This window comes from Pseudopipra pipra, chromosome 2 (genome assembly GCF_036250125.1).
Source record: "Pseudopipra pipra isolate bDixPip1 chromosome 2, bDixPip1.hap1, whole genome shotgun sequence".
Lineage (NCBI taxonomy): Eukaryota > Metazoa > Chordata > Aves > Passeriformes > Pipridae > Pseudopipra > Pseudopipra pipra.
In genome coordinates, this window is record NC_087550.1 from 49586261 (window position 1) to 49602348 (window position 16088).

Consider the following 16088-nt stretch of genomic DNA (forward strand, 5'->3'; position numbering starts at 1 on the left):
TTATAAAAATAGCTTTGTTCTTCTCTTCAGGGCTAAAACATAGGAGTACTATTTTCCCATATTTTGTTTTGCAAGATCTCAGCTTGTCTGGAATTGTATTGTGTTTGCACCATCAAACTTTGCTACTCATTCACTAGCTTTGACTTGTGACCCTCACCAACAGGAAGTTTCAGAAACAAGCCCAGTGTGTGCTAGGCTTGCAAAATATTTAACTGTGAAACAAAATCCTTGTTTGTAGGAGCTTGTCAACTAAATACTTGGTGAAGTGAAAGAAGTGCATTTTCCAGGGCACCTACATTTCAGTCTGCATCAAGTTAATGGTATCTTGGATGTTTGCCCACAACACGCTAAACTTGTTTAAAATTCCTGAAATTGTTGAAGTACTTTTCCTGTAAACAAGTCATAGGTCAGAGATCTCTGGATTATCTTTGCAGCTGCCTCTTTGTATTCCCTTAAATTAAATGTCTTCCAGCAGACCGGACAGTTCCAAGTAGATTGGAGATCTACTTGGAGATCTACTGTGGAAATTGCAAGCAGTTTCCACAATTGAGACCTTCTGTTATGGAAAGTCCTCTTCCCAGAAGAGGAAAACTGAGGTTAAGAAGAAAACTATCTGAGAATATTTTGTTATTATTTACATAGACACAAAGCACAGCAACTGAATGCAGGCGTATACCTATTCATGATATGCTGGCAGTTGGCATTATTATTCACAGTAATCCCCTTTCCTGGAATATTTTATGAATATTCAGACTTTGCTTGATAGATTTCCACCCCTGTAATCTGCACCCAGAAGGACATAGCTGAGATCATAATTTATTATAGAACTGTTAGTCCATGTAATTGCAAAACAAATATATTTGAAATACTATACATAGATAGCAAAGTACAGACCCTCAAAATTTCACATGAAATACTTTAAAACACTGTTCAAGACCATTATCATCATAGCTGTAGATTGATTGTTGCTTTTATGAATATCTGAAAAGGACAGGAGAAAGGGAAGAATATTATGTCTTGAATCTAAATAGTAGACTGGTCGGCTTTTGATGAAGCCATGACTTAAATTATTTTTATGCTGAGGAAATTATTTTTATAAATAATGCTGTGTTCTGTGAGTTCTCAAAGATATTTGTTATGGCTCCTATACCTCTTTACCCAGTATTATAACTATCATAGCATTAATTTCCCTAATCTGCAAAGATGTAAAAATATCCAAGCTAGCAAGATCTGTTCTCACCTGCTTTTTCATAGATGTCTCATTGCTACCTGTACACAGATGCCCTTTCTGGAAGCAATAAGGCAAAAGGAGGCATGAAACACATTAGTCTTTTCAGTAGCATCTGTTAGTAGCTGTTTCTCTCCATTGTGATTCCTTGGCCTTCCTCTTAATTATTCCTAGATTACTTCTTGATATTTGTCCTTTCTCTTGCTAGTTTATTTGGCATCTCCCTCTCTGATAATTGTGCCTACATCACCATACTACTTTTGATATCCGAGATAGCAATTCAGTGCAGTTTCATTTTTTGTGGTACTTTTTTTGCACGAGTATTTGCCCAAATGAAATATTTATGATATAGCCAGTTGTATGTTGTAATATATATTTCTGTCTTTTAGTGGTATAGAATGTGCTTATGCCTTCTTTTTTTTCCTAAAGGAATTGCTACCTCTCATTATCTTCTTTCTCCATTAAGTTATTTCTAAGGGGCTCTTTCATGCAAATTCTGAATGCATTGAAATCGTTTGTATTATTTCTATAATCTGTCTCCTTCACTGCCTCAGATTTATAAACTCAATTACTCAGGAGGGCATTGCAGCACCTAAACAGGCCACCCAGAGCCTTGAGAAAGCTCTGAGCTTGGAGGTTTCAGGACTCAGCTAGTCAAAAGCATGGCTGATATGATCTGAGGTCAGCAATAGTTCCACTTTCAGTTGAAGGTTGGATCAGATGTTCTCCACAGGTCCCTTTCAAAGAGTGTTTCTTGGATTCTCTTTTGTAATCTGTCTTACCAAATTTCCTTTCATTTCTATGTTCTCAGATATCTCTTTTCTCTTGGTTAGTATCAAATGTAGATCTCTTTCCTTTGCCAAAAGGGTTATCAGCAACAGTTTCACTAAGACTTGGACTGACTCTTTTCAGTAAATCTCCAACTGTCACCAAGCCCCATGATTCAGATGATTCTGATAGTTGCTTATAAAAATAATCATTTATCTGGTTAAACCCTTGCCTCTGCTACGGACTCAGTGCAGCAGAGAATCTGTACCATGTGCCGAGTGAGGTGTATAGCACTTTGTTTCTGTGTTGAAGTGAGGTGGTAGAAATGCATAGTAAGAGCAGTATCAGTCTATCTGATCTTAACTGTGTTCTGATGGGCAGTTCAGATGCTTTCAAGAGAGATTCACAAATAAGTAATTATGAAATTGGTCAGTAGAGGAACTTTGACCATTTTATAAATCACTGATAGTGTACAGTCTATGTACAATGTGAGGGCTTATCTAGCATTTTTTAAAAAGTCATTCAATCCAACAGCTTCCATTATCAATAAAGTCTGAATTCAACTCACCTGATTTTAGATACTTAACTTCAGTGCACCAGTGCAGGAGCAGTAACAGGCATCTGTTATCTGTGTCTGTCATCCAGATTGGTATTTGGGAAGTGCTCCTCTTCAGTGAGGCATGCTTATGATAGTATGGGTCCTAACTTACATTCCTCAGAAAAATGCCTATGGTAACTTCAAATGAATCAAATAGACATGTTGCATACTTTTATTTTTAAAAATGCTTTTATGTTACTCCCACCTGCTGAGCACTAGGATTCACTGAGATATATTTGGGCAGTGAAACCTGCTGTGTATTTATCAATATCATTATTTCAGTTCCTACAAGATTAATACATTATTTTTATTTATTATTCACTTCATATATTAGTCACTGAAAAGCATTAGAATGTTTCTGGAAGGCTAGACTGGTTTAGAACTCAAAACACCAAAAAAATCTGAGAAGAACAATTCCCGGATGCAATGCAGTATTTCTAGAGTACTCCCAAGAAGCAGTGAAGTTTTACTAAGAAGTTTTTTCCCACAGGGAAAAACAAAAGTGTTTTTCTGATTTTTCCATGCTGCTGTTTGGCATTAGAATGTCCATTATGTTATGTGATTAGCCACTTGACATGGAATATTAACAAAACAATGCCTGGAATGGACAGATAAAGTAATGTGCTGATCAACTCTGTTAACTCTGCATAGACAAGAAAAAAACGCTACCTGTGGGTAAAAGGCTTTATAAAGTTTGATTCATCTGTACAAGAAAGAATGTATTTCAGTAGTAGATTGTGATGAACTCTGTAATTAGTTTCACAGCTGCCCAGCTGTACACTGTCTCCAATATAATAACTATTAGTCAGTATCCTAGAGCAGACATTCAGTTCTCCACAGGGAGATAGTCTCTTTTGTACATTATTGTGCAAAGAATAACAGCCAAGCCATTCATTTACAGAGGAAAGAAGCTCATAGTTGAGTAAATAATACAATAAACTGTATTTTGCTTTCCAGAATATTCAGAAAAGATTCTGCTTCCTAACCTGTGATGCAGCTAGTTACTTGGGAGATAACCTGCGAGGAATAGGCTCCAAGTTTGTGAGGTCTTCTCAGATGTTAACATCATGTTCAGAATGTCCCACCCTTTTTGTAGATGCAGAAACAGTGAGTATATTCCTTTCAAAAGGCATGTGCTTCATTGCAGTGTGTTATTTTACTGGCTGCTTCACTTTTGAGCAACTCCTGAACAGATATGTCAAAAGGAACTCACCCCTCCTATCTATATGTTTTATCTCCTGTTCTGAACCATATTTCCATTTATCTTCCACATTATTTTATTAGGTAAGTACTGACAGATGAGTAATATAAAATCATAGAATCATAGATAGTTATAATGGGTTGAGACTGTGTGTCAAAACCCAATATAAAACAGGTGCCTACTGGACCCAGTTGGCTCTCCAAATGAAAAAGGAGAAGCTACTTTTTACATAGTTTAGCATGAAAGATGGTAATACATGTAGTGGTTTCATTTGGGTTAGCTGTGCTGTGAGCTGGATGACGCTGGCTGAACATGAGCCAGCAGTGTGCCCAGGTGACCAAGTAGGCCAGTGACATCCTGGCCTGTATCAGAAATAGTGTGTCCAGCAGGACCAGGGCAATGACCTTGTCTGGCATTGTACTTGGCACTGGTAAGGTCACACCTCAAATCCTGTGTTCAGTTCTGGGCCTCTAATTGCAAGAAGGACATTGAGATGCTGGAGCAAGTTCAGAGAAGGGCAATGGAGCTGGTGAAGGGTTTGGAGCACAAATTTTATGAAGAGCTGCTGAGCTAGGCGTGTTCAGTCTGGAGAGGGCAGACCTTATCGCTCTCTGCAATTACCTGAAAGGAGATTGTAGCAAGGTGGGCATCAGCCTCTTCTCCCAGGCAACTAGCAAAAGGACAAGGGGAAACAGACTCAAGTTGTGCCAGGGGAGGTTCAGGTTAGATATGAGAAAAAAATCCTTCACCGAAAGAGTGTTTAGGTATTGGAACAGGCTGCCAGGGAAGCAGTGGAGTTACCATTCCTGGAAGTGTTCAAAAACCAAGTAGATGTGGCACTTTGCGATGTGGTTTAGTGGGCATGATAGTATTTGGTCAAAGGTTAGACTTGATGATCTTGGAGGTCTTTTTCAACCTAATGATTCTGTGATTCTTTATAAGTATATATTAGGGAATGAATGAGATGGCCCTTCCCACTGTCTTCGTTCTGGCTCATGTTTATCCAAAAGCGTCAGGACAGTGTGACCTCCCACAGAGAAGTCTAGAGGTAGGAACTGGTAAAGTGTAATCTTGGGCCTACTGCTGTGACCATGGAAGAGCTGTGTCTTACGTCCTCAGCAAGCTGTGGAGAGTAACTGGTTAAGCTTTGTGCGCTGTTTTATTTTAGGGAAGTCCTCTGCAAATCCATTAAACACAGAACACAATTTCAATTCCACATTATCATAGGTGCAACTTTTGCTATTCACTTTTCAACTTACTATTCTGTTTATTTAGGGTTTTGCATAAATATAAATATTTTTCAGTATTAGTATCTGTAAATCTAAGTGTTCTTTTGCAATATCTTTACTATACTTTCTACTATGCTAATATTTTTGTTCTTTTATAGTAACATTTACTAGACCTTTCGATTTCATTTCTCCAGCTGCTCTCTTGTGGCCTTCTTGAAAAGCTGAAGTTCAGTGTTTTAGAGCTGCAGGAGTACCTGGACACATATAACAACAGGAAAGAGGCAACACTCTCGGTATGCTGAATTATGTTATGTTCTTGGTTTTGTATGTTTGTATACTAATGTTATGTCAGGAAACTGCACATCCACTCACATCTATTTAGACTAACATTCAGTACAAAAACATGTTTCAGATACTGGATTTATGGAAAGTTTCCTCCTGAACATATGGACCAGAACTAAAAAAATAGCTATTGTATCCCCTAATATTAGAAACACTGGTATCTTTAATATTCCTAGTCTCTCTCCTGTTCATTCATTAATTAATTTTCTTAGTTTGTGTAATTGAAATAGTAATAGAAATCACGACTACACTTTTTAAATTACAGTCAAAGCAAATTGTTGCAGTCTGTGGTAATAAAAATTGCAATTGCAAACTTTTGTTTACATGCTGTGCTTTGAAACTAAAATACTGCTTATCTTTCTTTGAATCAAATAGTAGGTCTTATTCATATCTTCTTTAATTTCTCTCTCAAAACAGTGGCTTGCAAACTGCAAGGCAACATTTGCTGGAGGCTCACGAGATGGAGTTATTACCTGCCAGCCAGGGGACTCAGAAGAGAAGGTAATGAATGGCCAGTATTATTTCTCTCTTGTAAAGTGACATGTGTGATATATCTTGTCCTGGAACCCACAGGAGCCTGCTGTACTTCCTCCTTGACTCTGTGCTGGGCTTGGGCATAATCCAGTTTTTACACTTGAGGCTTGAAGTTATTGTTGCTGCCTCAGTTCTGGCCACAGGAAATGGGAAATACTCAGAGGAGGTACTTCTGCCTTCCTCATCTAGACAAGGAAGCAAAGCTAACCCTGCCTGGGTAGGGTGTGCTCTCCCTTTTAGAAAGATGTTGCGGGAGCAGTTTTCCACAGTAGAGTGTCTCTGAAAATCATTCCTGGTGTACTGTCCTTCTATATTACTCCCATTTTATCTACAGCTGTTACAGACTCGGTCTGCTCAACAGCAAGACTTGCCTGGTTGAAATACACTTCGATTAGTAGTTATGAAACATGACTGTGAAATGGCCAGTGAAATGATTTATGCTGTAGATAAGTATTTAGAGCTAAGGCAAAATATCTCTTTATCAATTTTTAACAAAAAATTCATACGCCCATGTATGTGAATATTTGTTTGTTTGTTTATATTTGTTGGTTCCAGTTAAGAAATCTATATTTCAGAAATCACTACCATCAGCAGTCATTAGGGTTATTTGATATACTAAGTATAGGAAACAGATGATATCTTGGTGATGTATAATGAATTGAGAAATGTTATTTTATGGAGTTTTTTCCTTTTGGAGAAAAAAGAATGAAGGGATAGGAAAAAGAGGGGTCTGAAGAAAAGTAGCCAAGACCAGAAAGCAGCAACAACATGTAAAGAAAAGTGATATATCCTCTTTCCATGTATTTTAACTTATAAAAGATAATAATGACATTTTCAGAATACAGACTTGCCTGTTGTAACCATGTTTTTCAAATACCTTCTTTTGTTCTTATGTTGGTTTCAGTTTGTCTGTCTTCTTCCCCAGTTCACTGTATTTTCTTCTGTCTTTATCTTAACCTCTCTTTCCCATCTCTATGTATTTGAACTTCCTTGATTTTTATTTTTTTTATGCCATTTCCCAAGAATCCTGAATCCTTACTGCACCTGCATTTTGGCTTCCTTGACCTTATTAGCAAATCTAATTTGCTAATAAATCCTATGGCTGCAATCGCCGGCAGTGGAAAAACTGTTCAATCTTCCTCCCCCCTGCTAAGCACTGGCACCAGCAGAAGTTAGACACCTTCCAATGCATTTAAATAAGATACTGTCTGTTCTGTAATTGTAATGGTGTACAGGGAAGTTAAAAGGGAACTATTCTCAAATCTAAAAAAGAGAGACCTGGAATACATGCTACTACCTCTCCTGCAAGCACATCGAGAGAGGGTGATAGAGTATGCATCATTATTGGAATATGAATGGGCATTCTCTTCCCTCTGATGCACAATACCCTGAACAGTGACTTCAGACTCTAGTGTTACATATCTTGCTGGAGACAGCTTAATTTATCCTCTACATCCCTCTTTTGGAAACCCATAAAATCACGCACATTGTTTCTTTTTTGAAAAAGTAGAGGAGAAGGAATGCTGAGGAGAAGGAATAAACTGTGAACTGACCTCATATATCTGGCCTAAACACATCTAAAAGTCAGTAAATGTCATGCTCCACTTGTGTGGGTTTTTTTAACTAGGCATTCTCTGTTGTAGAATTAAATGTGTGTTTTGTGAAGCCAGAGTTAATATTTATACTGCTTATCAGACAGACTGAAAAGAAGGGTTTCTCATTCCTTCAGGAGTTCCTGGTTTCTCCCCAGCATTATTCCTTCAGCCCAAAATGCATTATTCTTTGGAATTTGAGAGGATGGTAGGTCTTTGATCAACAGGCATATTTCTTTTCTTCCCCTACTCATTAACATGTCAATTGAAGCAGCTTTTCCCAAAGGAACTATCTGTTTATTCAATGAAAGTGTAATGGGAGGAAGAGGCCAGAGAAACTGAGGAAATGTGATTAGGAAGGGACAAGGAAAAATTAATCATAGAGTGGCAAGTATTTGTTTTCTTATCTTTCCTCTCCACTTCTCCCTCAACATGAAAGGCTAAAGAATCAAATAATTGTAGGGGGGGGAAAATCTGTCTTACAGTTGTAGTCACAAGGGAACCTGCCTAAACTCTTAAACTCATTGAGGTTTAGTCTAGAGCCTGAAAGTCTTCCGAAAACTTCTGGCCTAAAAAAAAAATTGCATAGCTAAGCATACAACCAGGCCACTTCTGGAAAAGGTTCAGAAGTAATTGTAAGGAAGAAAAAGCAACACATTACTCTACAGAAGGTAGAAAGCTTGAGATGAAAATAGTCCCCTCTACAGATGAGACAGACATGAGACCAAATTCAGCATTATCACAAGTAGTTGCATCACAAATGCCTGCTGATGCTGGTAAGTGATTTGGCACCAGTTTCTCTAATCAGATCTTATTTCAAAATAATTGCATATGATTTGTTGACCATTGTTACTGTTACTGAAAACGGGCAAAGGCAAAAATTGCTTATTCTGACATTAAAGAAGCTTGAAATAGAAGTTGTCTAGGTCAGCTGCTAGAGCTAGCAACTTGTATGAAATTTGGGTAAAAGTTTAATGTTCCAGAATGTCTTTCCCCTGCTTATTATTGCAATAGATTAGATGATTTGGATGTGTGTGATTTTTAAGCTTTGATGCTATTTTGAAAAACAGAGTGTCAGTGACATAGGAATCAATTTATGGAGAAAGATAACTGCACCTACTATTGTGCTATCTGTCCAGGTGTAACAGTCTTAGATAAGTACAGTTATTCATACATACTTCAGCCTTATTAAGCAGGGATTTTTTTAATCTAGTCAAAAACTGGGTTAGTTTGTTTCTTTGTTTGCTTTTTTGGAAAAGAGATACTGGAAGATCTTCTTTTTCTTGTCAATTAACACTGCTAATCAAATAAGTATTTATCTCCTAATGAGATGTTCTGTTTACTCTAGAAGTCCAAAGTCAGTATACACCTTTCTCAAACCTTCCTCATCCCAAAGTTCACCACAAACTAATGGATGTGGGCTTTGCGAACTCAAACTGTTAATGGATATTTAAAACATCCTGTAATCCATAAAAATTTGCTCCAAAAAGTCAGAATGTACCTGTTGTTATGAGCTTCCCTGGGGCTAAAGGTTCAATCACTCAAAGCCACCAATAAGACTGGAGGTGTACCTCTTGGCATCATAGTCATCTGGAGTGAGTTAGATACAGTACAGCTCAAGACACAGTGAGTCCATTGTTCAGCTATAAATTCTTAATAATCAATAATCAATTATTGACTACTGTTTGACAGTTCCATGGATTGACAATGAGGTGAAATGGGCCAAGGTAGGTTGCTTTTCCAAAGGAGGAACACAGCTGTTTATAGATTTCTCCAGATAGAATAGTTTCTATTATCCTTCAAGTCCAGTGGATATTTAGGAATGCACAGCATATGCTGTTCTATCTCTGATATATATACAAGTTTGTGTATATACTCAATTTCCTAGATCATGGGAAAAGGTTCTGTCTGCTGACGTGCCAAGTCAAATAGGATAACCTAAGAAAATGCACTTGCAGTTTGGACACTTGGACACAGTAGTTACTTTAATATGCTGGCACTCTCTTGTGCCAATAAATGACTGAAGACTGTGTTGCCATCAAAGTGTTAATGTCTTAAGGAATAATTATGTAACTGTCTTTTCCTTTCAGTATCTAAAAATGATTCCTTGAAAAAGCAAGAAGATCTGTGATCTAAAAATTAGTGTTTTGCTCTATTCCTGGTCTGCTAACAGTACAAAACAGCAATTCTAGGAATAAAAAACTAAATCAAAGCATTGCTGCTAAGGAATGTGTCCTTCTTAGATGCTGCATTTACTAGCTGCATAAAGAACTGTGCAAATGATCCAAATACTCTAAACATTTGGTATTTTCAGCTGCCAAAACCATTATTTCTGTAAAGTCTATCAACTAATCTACAACACTTCCCTTACTATAGGGATTAAACTGTAAAGGCTGTGAGCATTCCTCCTGAGCCCTTGCTGTTGGGCTTTTCCTTGCCCATTTTTTGGACTGCCTGGATTTGGAAGTAGTACAGAGGAGACATTTGAAAAACTCAAGCCAGCACACCTGTGAATTTACTGGAACACAGTGATCTGTCTGCTCTTGTCCTCTTCTTATCTTGAATTTAGCTTCATAAAGCTTCATTTACTGGAAGCCAAGATAGAAAGAGGTTTTTTTGAAGAGTACTAAGTAGGAGTAAAAACTATTCAAGCAATGTTAAAGGCATAAAATTAAACATCATAAGACCTTCAAGCTTAGTTTGTCATGATTTTATAGAAAAGCATTTGGGACAATACTTTTCATATACCTTTTAATAATAAGGCCAATGGAAAGAAGACAGGCTGAAACACTTTGTTAGGCTCCTCAAAGTTAGCATTATTTCATATTTCTTGTTTTCTGCCTTTATATGGATGGTAAGGTAAATAATTTTAATAAGAATTCCAGATGTTTATTACCATTCTGTGCATATGCACTGACATCAGACTGTAGCTGGGCAGATGTGTTTGTTAACTTACAGCATTTACGTGATGACTCTGTTCATGTAAAATATGAGACTGTAATATTTACAAAATAAGGAAAACTGCATAAGATGTACACAGAGTGGAAATGTTAGCTCTTGGCAAAGAAAAGAGGAACACTTTTTTTTGGAAGAGAGTACTTAGTCCCCTAATCTTTGAAATGTTAATGAAGGTCAATTAGAATTTTTATTACTATTGTGACAGGACTTACACTGACATTTTAGTAGCTCCAGAATTACAAACCAGTGAATCATTACTGATGAGAGGAAGGAACAAAAGCTGTCTCAACTTGTGGCATTGCCATGTAGTTAAACAAAGCTGGCATTTTCCATGGATTTTTTTCCTTATGATAGTCATAATTTAAAAGTTATATGCAAAATGTTTCCCCTGTAATGTGCCAAGTAATAGGCCCAGCAGTCACAAAGCTTACCCTGCAAATTTCCTTAGATCTATTAAGTCCAAAAATAGAAGTATTTATAAATAAGAAATTTTTTACAAATAGCAAAGTTCAGTTTTATTCATGACTTGAAAACCCTTCCTAATTTTTTTAGTACTTTGCAATATGAGCTCTTTTTAATAAAAAAGAAAGAAAATTTAAATAAATAAAAGTATTATTTCAAGAGTTTTGTAGCACAATTTCACTGTAAGTTCCTGAGCTATTTAGTGGGATACATTCAAACTAATAAATCTGAAGATCTAACTGAGGATATTTAGACTGGAATTTACAATTAGAATTAAAACTCGATTTTATTAAGAATGCTGTGCATGTTGTATGTGATATTTCCAACCAATTATCAGGTTGAGGCAAGCATTGCTAATACTGCTGACAAGTTATGCTATTACAGATGGGCTGTGCTTCCTATTGCATGCATTACACTGACATTATACTTTCTTTCCTTTCCTTTTCTCCTGTGCCATGCTTGCTGTGTAGCAAATGGAATCTCTTGCAGTAAGTTGAAGTTCTTTCATATTTTTTGTCCATCTATAGATGGACTAATACACCCCAATCTTACTGTTTTACTTCTAAGCATGCTTTCCTTTTTTGTTATAGTTTTCGTATAGAATACGTGGTTCTAAATGCAGTGACAAAAATAATTTACTAACATGTGTTTTGTGAAATCTGAAAATATCGTGCTAAAATTCTGGCACCTTCATAATGCTGTTTCAAATGGTCATTTACATACATTTTTAAAAATCAAGCCTTTGAATGGATGTAATATGCCGGATTGGAAAACAACATTTTTTTCTTACTTTAAATTAATAATTTTCATTTTTTCCTAATGGAAAACTACAATTTATAGTTGGCAGTTATGTTTCAAACGGGTTTTGTTTATATGTTGATGAACAGTTTCACCACTGTTGGTTTCAAATACTTGTTCAGGAAGAACAAAAACTGAGCTGCTTGATACCATAACTAAATGTTGAGTGAGTCAAACTAGAATCATCAATTTGACCTTAGTTTGTCTTCATTCAGGTTAGCAGCCAGAAGGGTGAAACTGAATTATTGTTCTCCAAGGACTGAAAAAACCCAGGTGTTACATGCCAAGCTATCATGAGATTATTTTTTTTTAACAATGTGTCCTGGTTTTCAATTAATTTTTAACTCCCTGACAACTTCAAGTGTACATGGATGTAACTGCTATGTAATGTTGCTAGGTCTCCAAAATTTGAATAGAATGAATTTGATCTCTGCTGGAGAACCTGAGGCTGTGTCCCTACCTGTAAGCTAAACAGGATGAGGGAGGAAGTGTGTGTCCCTGGGCTGGCACTCAGGGTGAGCAGTTAGCACTTCCCTAGCTGGGCCACCAGCCAGCCCCTGACATGCTGGAGCACATTTCAAGGAAAGACAGAAGCCAGGATGTTATATCTAAACAGTCAGTCTTTATTTTGGGAGGAGAATGGTTAGCCACACAAATGCAAACTTGGCAGTGCTCTGTGCCCTCAGTTACAGAGAATGGCCTCTGGGCAGGTTTATTTCACTCACTGGCAGTGTCCCTCAGGCCCTATCTCTTTGTTCTCTTGGCCACTGATAGGTTTTGTCCCTGTCCACAAGCCAGTTCTGTCCTAGCACATCTGTTCCACTCCACTTTTTTTCTCACCATGAATCTGCTGGGCCCTCTTTCAGCTCCTGTGGGTCTTCGTTGTATCAGGTCTGGTGGGATCATAGAATGGTTTGAGTTGGAAGGCACTTAAAAGATCACATAGTTCCAATCCCTCTGCCATGGGCAGGGACATCTTCCACTAGACCAGGTAGTTCAAAGCTCCATTCAACCTGGCCTTGAACACTACCTGAGATGGGTACCTGGTGACCTCCTCACTCTGATTAACAAAGCTGCAATTTGCTTTTGACCTCAGCCTTTTCTGGCTGATACAGAAATTTTGGGAACTGAAATGCAAAGGCTATGGTTATAATTTTGGCTTGTTAATAAAAAACATGGCACTTAAATATTGAACCATATGTAAATAAACACCTCAGTCAAATCAACATTTAAAATGTTCTTAAAGAACTTTATTAGAATTTGTGCTGGCATTTGCACAGACCTCAGTTCATCAAAGAGCTGTAGTACATGCTGGTAGCTAAGCATATATGAAGTGCTTTAAAGAAGCAAAGTCATTAATAGCTTCTTCTTCTTCTTTTCTACCATGTTTGGCATGATACTTTGCTCTAGTTGCTCCAAACAGATGGAAAGAGCATTGAGCCCATCCTTGATCACTGTGTCTGTAACAGCAGACAAATCAAATATGGTTTGAAACCTGTAAAGCTTTCCTGCCAAAGAGTCAGTACAAGGTCAGGACTTGTACTTGCAGAATTTTCACTTCTTACATAATTTGCCAAAGATTAAATGTTCCTCCCGTCTTCAGCATGATCCAGCTGTGGAACTATGAGATTCCCCTTCCTAATACACACAAGAATACCGGGACCACGACCATGCTAACTGGACTCTTCGATGTGTCTGACACCCTTTTGTGTTGTGCTGCACATCACACTGGAAGAAACAAGTGAATATTCATAGAGCAGTATCTACATAATCTGGGATAATACATCATAGAAGTCAAATATCCTCTTACACATTAAACTCCATCCATCTGTTGTATAGTTTCTTTAAGATGGTGGAAAATCCATGAGCAGAGTTTTAAGTTCCAGAGCTGGCCTTTCCTCCTTCTCACTCCTAGCTGGATTTATTGCTACTCTTCCTCTCTCATCAGAGAAGCAGGCAGAAGCTTTGACCCTCTTAGACAACTATTTTATGGCTTCTCTCTTGGATTTCCATCCCTGAGAAGAGGTCTTCATCCATATCTCAAGTTTAGAGTTTCATGTTTTAAGCAGCAAAGTCACTTCCTCTGTATTCTGCCTCTGCTTTCCAGCTGCAAACTGGAGACAGTGAAGCTAACAAATGTTTTAAGACTGATGCTGACATGTGCTACATGAGAGCTAGTCATCATAATTTTGATTTTCAATGTCATATTTGACTTGCCTGCAGAAGAAAAATCATTACTTATTTTCTGAAATAGTATAGGATCATACTTCAGTGAAATAATGATTTTTAAGAACAGAACTATATCCATGTGTTTTGTTAGTTATCGAAAATTACCTAAACTCACTAATATTTATTAATTATTTCTTCTCCTACAAATCTTTCCTTAGCAATTGGAACTCTGTCAGAGATTATATAAACTGCACTTCCAGCTGCTGTTGCTTTTTCAGTCCTACTGTAAACTTATTGGACAAGTGCACGAAGTGAGTTCCATGCCAGAGGTATGTAACAAATTACAAAGTCTTATACTGAAAATTCCACTTTATTTTCATGTTCTTATTTTTCCTTCTATGAACTTAGCACCAAAGATTACACTATTTCACTATTATGTCTGCAGGCATACATAATCAACTTAGTACATTAATGTCATGTCTTTCTAATTCTGTAATGTTTACAAGCTTTTTTCTTCAAATATTTTTGACACAGCACACTCTAGCTTTTGACCTAAATAGTCTTTTGTTTTTAGATAAATCTATGTATCTTACTTTAAAAAAAATTTCACAAGAACAATACTGTTTGTCAGCTTTATTTTCAGCAATTGCTTAAAATATGAAATACTTTGAAATACCTTTGAGGTGATAACTTTAAGTTGAATGATCATAATTTAAGGAAAGATTTAACTTGCCATTCCGTATGTATTTTTCTCTTAGTAAGGTTTATGTATTTTAAAATATTGAGTAGAATAAGTTACTGTATTTTGCTTTGTGAAGTAAAATTTGAAGCTATGACATGTATTTATGACAGATTCTAGTAGTTTAGAGATGGTCTATAAATGGAAATGGTTTGGTTTATGTGCTGAAGTAGTACAAAGAATTTGAAAACTTACTGTATCTTAAGGAACTATTCTGAAGGCTGGCTCAGAATGTGACTGGGCTGTTCACTTTAAGAGAAGACAGGACAGTAGGCATCTAGTCCACTACTACTAGAATAGTCTTAAGTTTTAGAATATTTTGTGTTCCTTATAATTGATTTCTGTAACTGTATTACACAGTTATGACTGTTGGATTTTTATAAATAATGCAGCCTGTGGAACTGGGGAACAATTGTATGAGGAGCTGTTTCACCATGAAATTTGCATACTTTGCTGGAGCCATAGGCTATTATTTAAAGGAGGTTCCATTGTTAGTACATATGACAGTGGTTATTTTTAGCATGTGTGAGCATGAAGAAGTAGATCCTTAGAAATTAATTAACTTATTAATTATTTATTAATCTTGTTGCATATTAACTTTTCAGCCTGACAAAGGGTTATACAATTCCTGTCCATCTGTTAATCATATCGGATCCTGCATATGTTTTGTAAATAGATAACAACATCTTCCAGGAGAAGTATGACTTCTTAAACTTTTCTGCTATGATATGAAAAAAATTGGAAGAGGGGAAGAATAAAAGCTTGTTTAGATGTGCTCTTGCATTTTAGCAAGCCAAAACTACAGCATAAGGTTAAAGGAAGCACAAAGTTTAAAGATCTGTAGTTTGTGTTTTCCCCATAAAATGTACAGAGATCAAGAAATGTCCTTGTGTTAAAATGAGGTCTTTTCCATGTGTGCATTCAATGTAGTAGTAAGGACATACTTGAAATATCTACTCCTTTTGGGGCCTATGGAGAATGAAAATACCCATCTCTCGTCTTTCTCCTTGGAACAGCTGTTAAATATGTCAAGAGAACTCAGTGAACTGAAGAAAAATCTGAAGGATGCTACTGCTGCAATCGCAGCTGAGCCTCTGACAACAGAATCTGAGCCCTCATTCAATTCTACTGAAGCAGCTATTCAGTCCATGCTGGAGTGCTTGAAGAACAATGAACTTGTTAAAGCCATCCGACAAATAAGAGAATGCAGGCAAGTTTTGCTACATGGTTCACGTTAGACTTTCATGTTATTAGAAAATTATGCATTTATTATCATCCTAAATTTATACTAAATGTAATGCACTGATTCAGCATAGTTAATTAATATGTTTCAACAAGGTACATGGGGGCACTGATATTAACTTTTGCAGGGGTGTGTCACCAGTAGCTATCAAACATGTATGCTTGCTACTATTAAGATGTTTAATTACATTGTGTAGATCAAAAGTCCTGTGAGGCTTTTAAGAATCT

The 16088-nt window shown here is 36.8% G+C and overlaps 1 protein-coding gene across 1 annotated transcript in view; it reads left to right on the forward strand.

Annotated features, from left to right (window-relative positions):
* FRY (FRY microtubule binding protein) overlaps window positions 1–16088 on the forward strand; it is a 190523-nt gene that overhangs the window by 172668 nt on the left and 1767 nt on the right. The window contains 6 exon segments of the mRNA XM_064645493.1: window positions 3552–3701; window positions 5219–5317; window positions 5784–5867; window positions 11383–11400; window positions 14098–14208; window positions 15635–15828. Coding sequence (XP_064501563.1) covers window positions 3552–3701; window positions 5219–5317; window positions 5784–5867; window positions 11383–11400; window positions 14098–14208; window positions 15635–15828 — 656 coding nt within the window.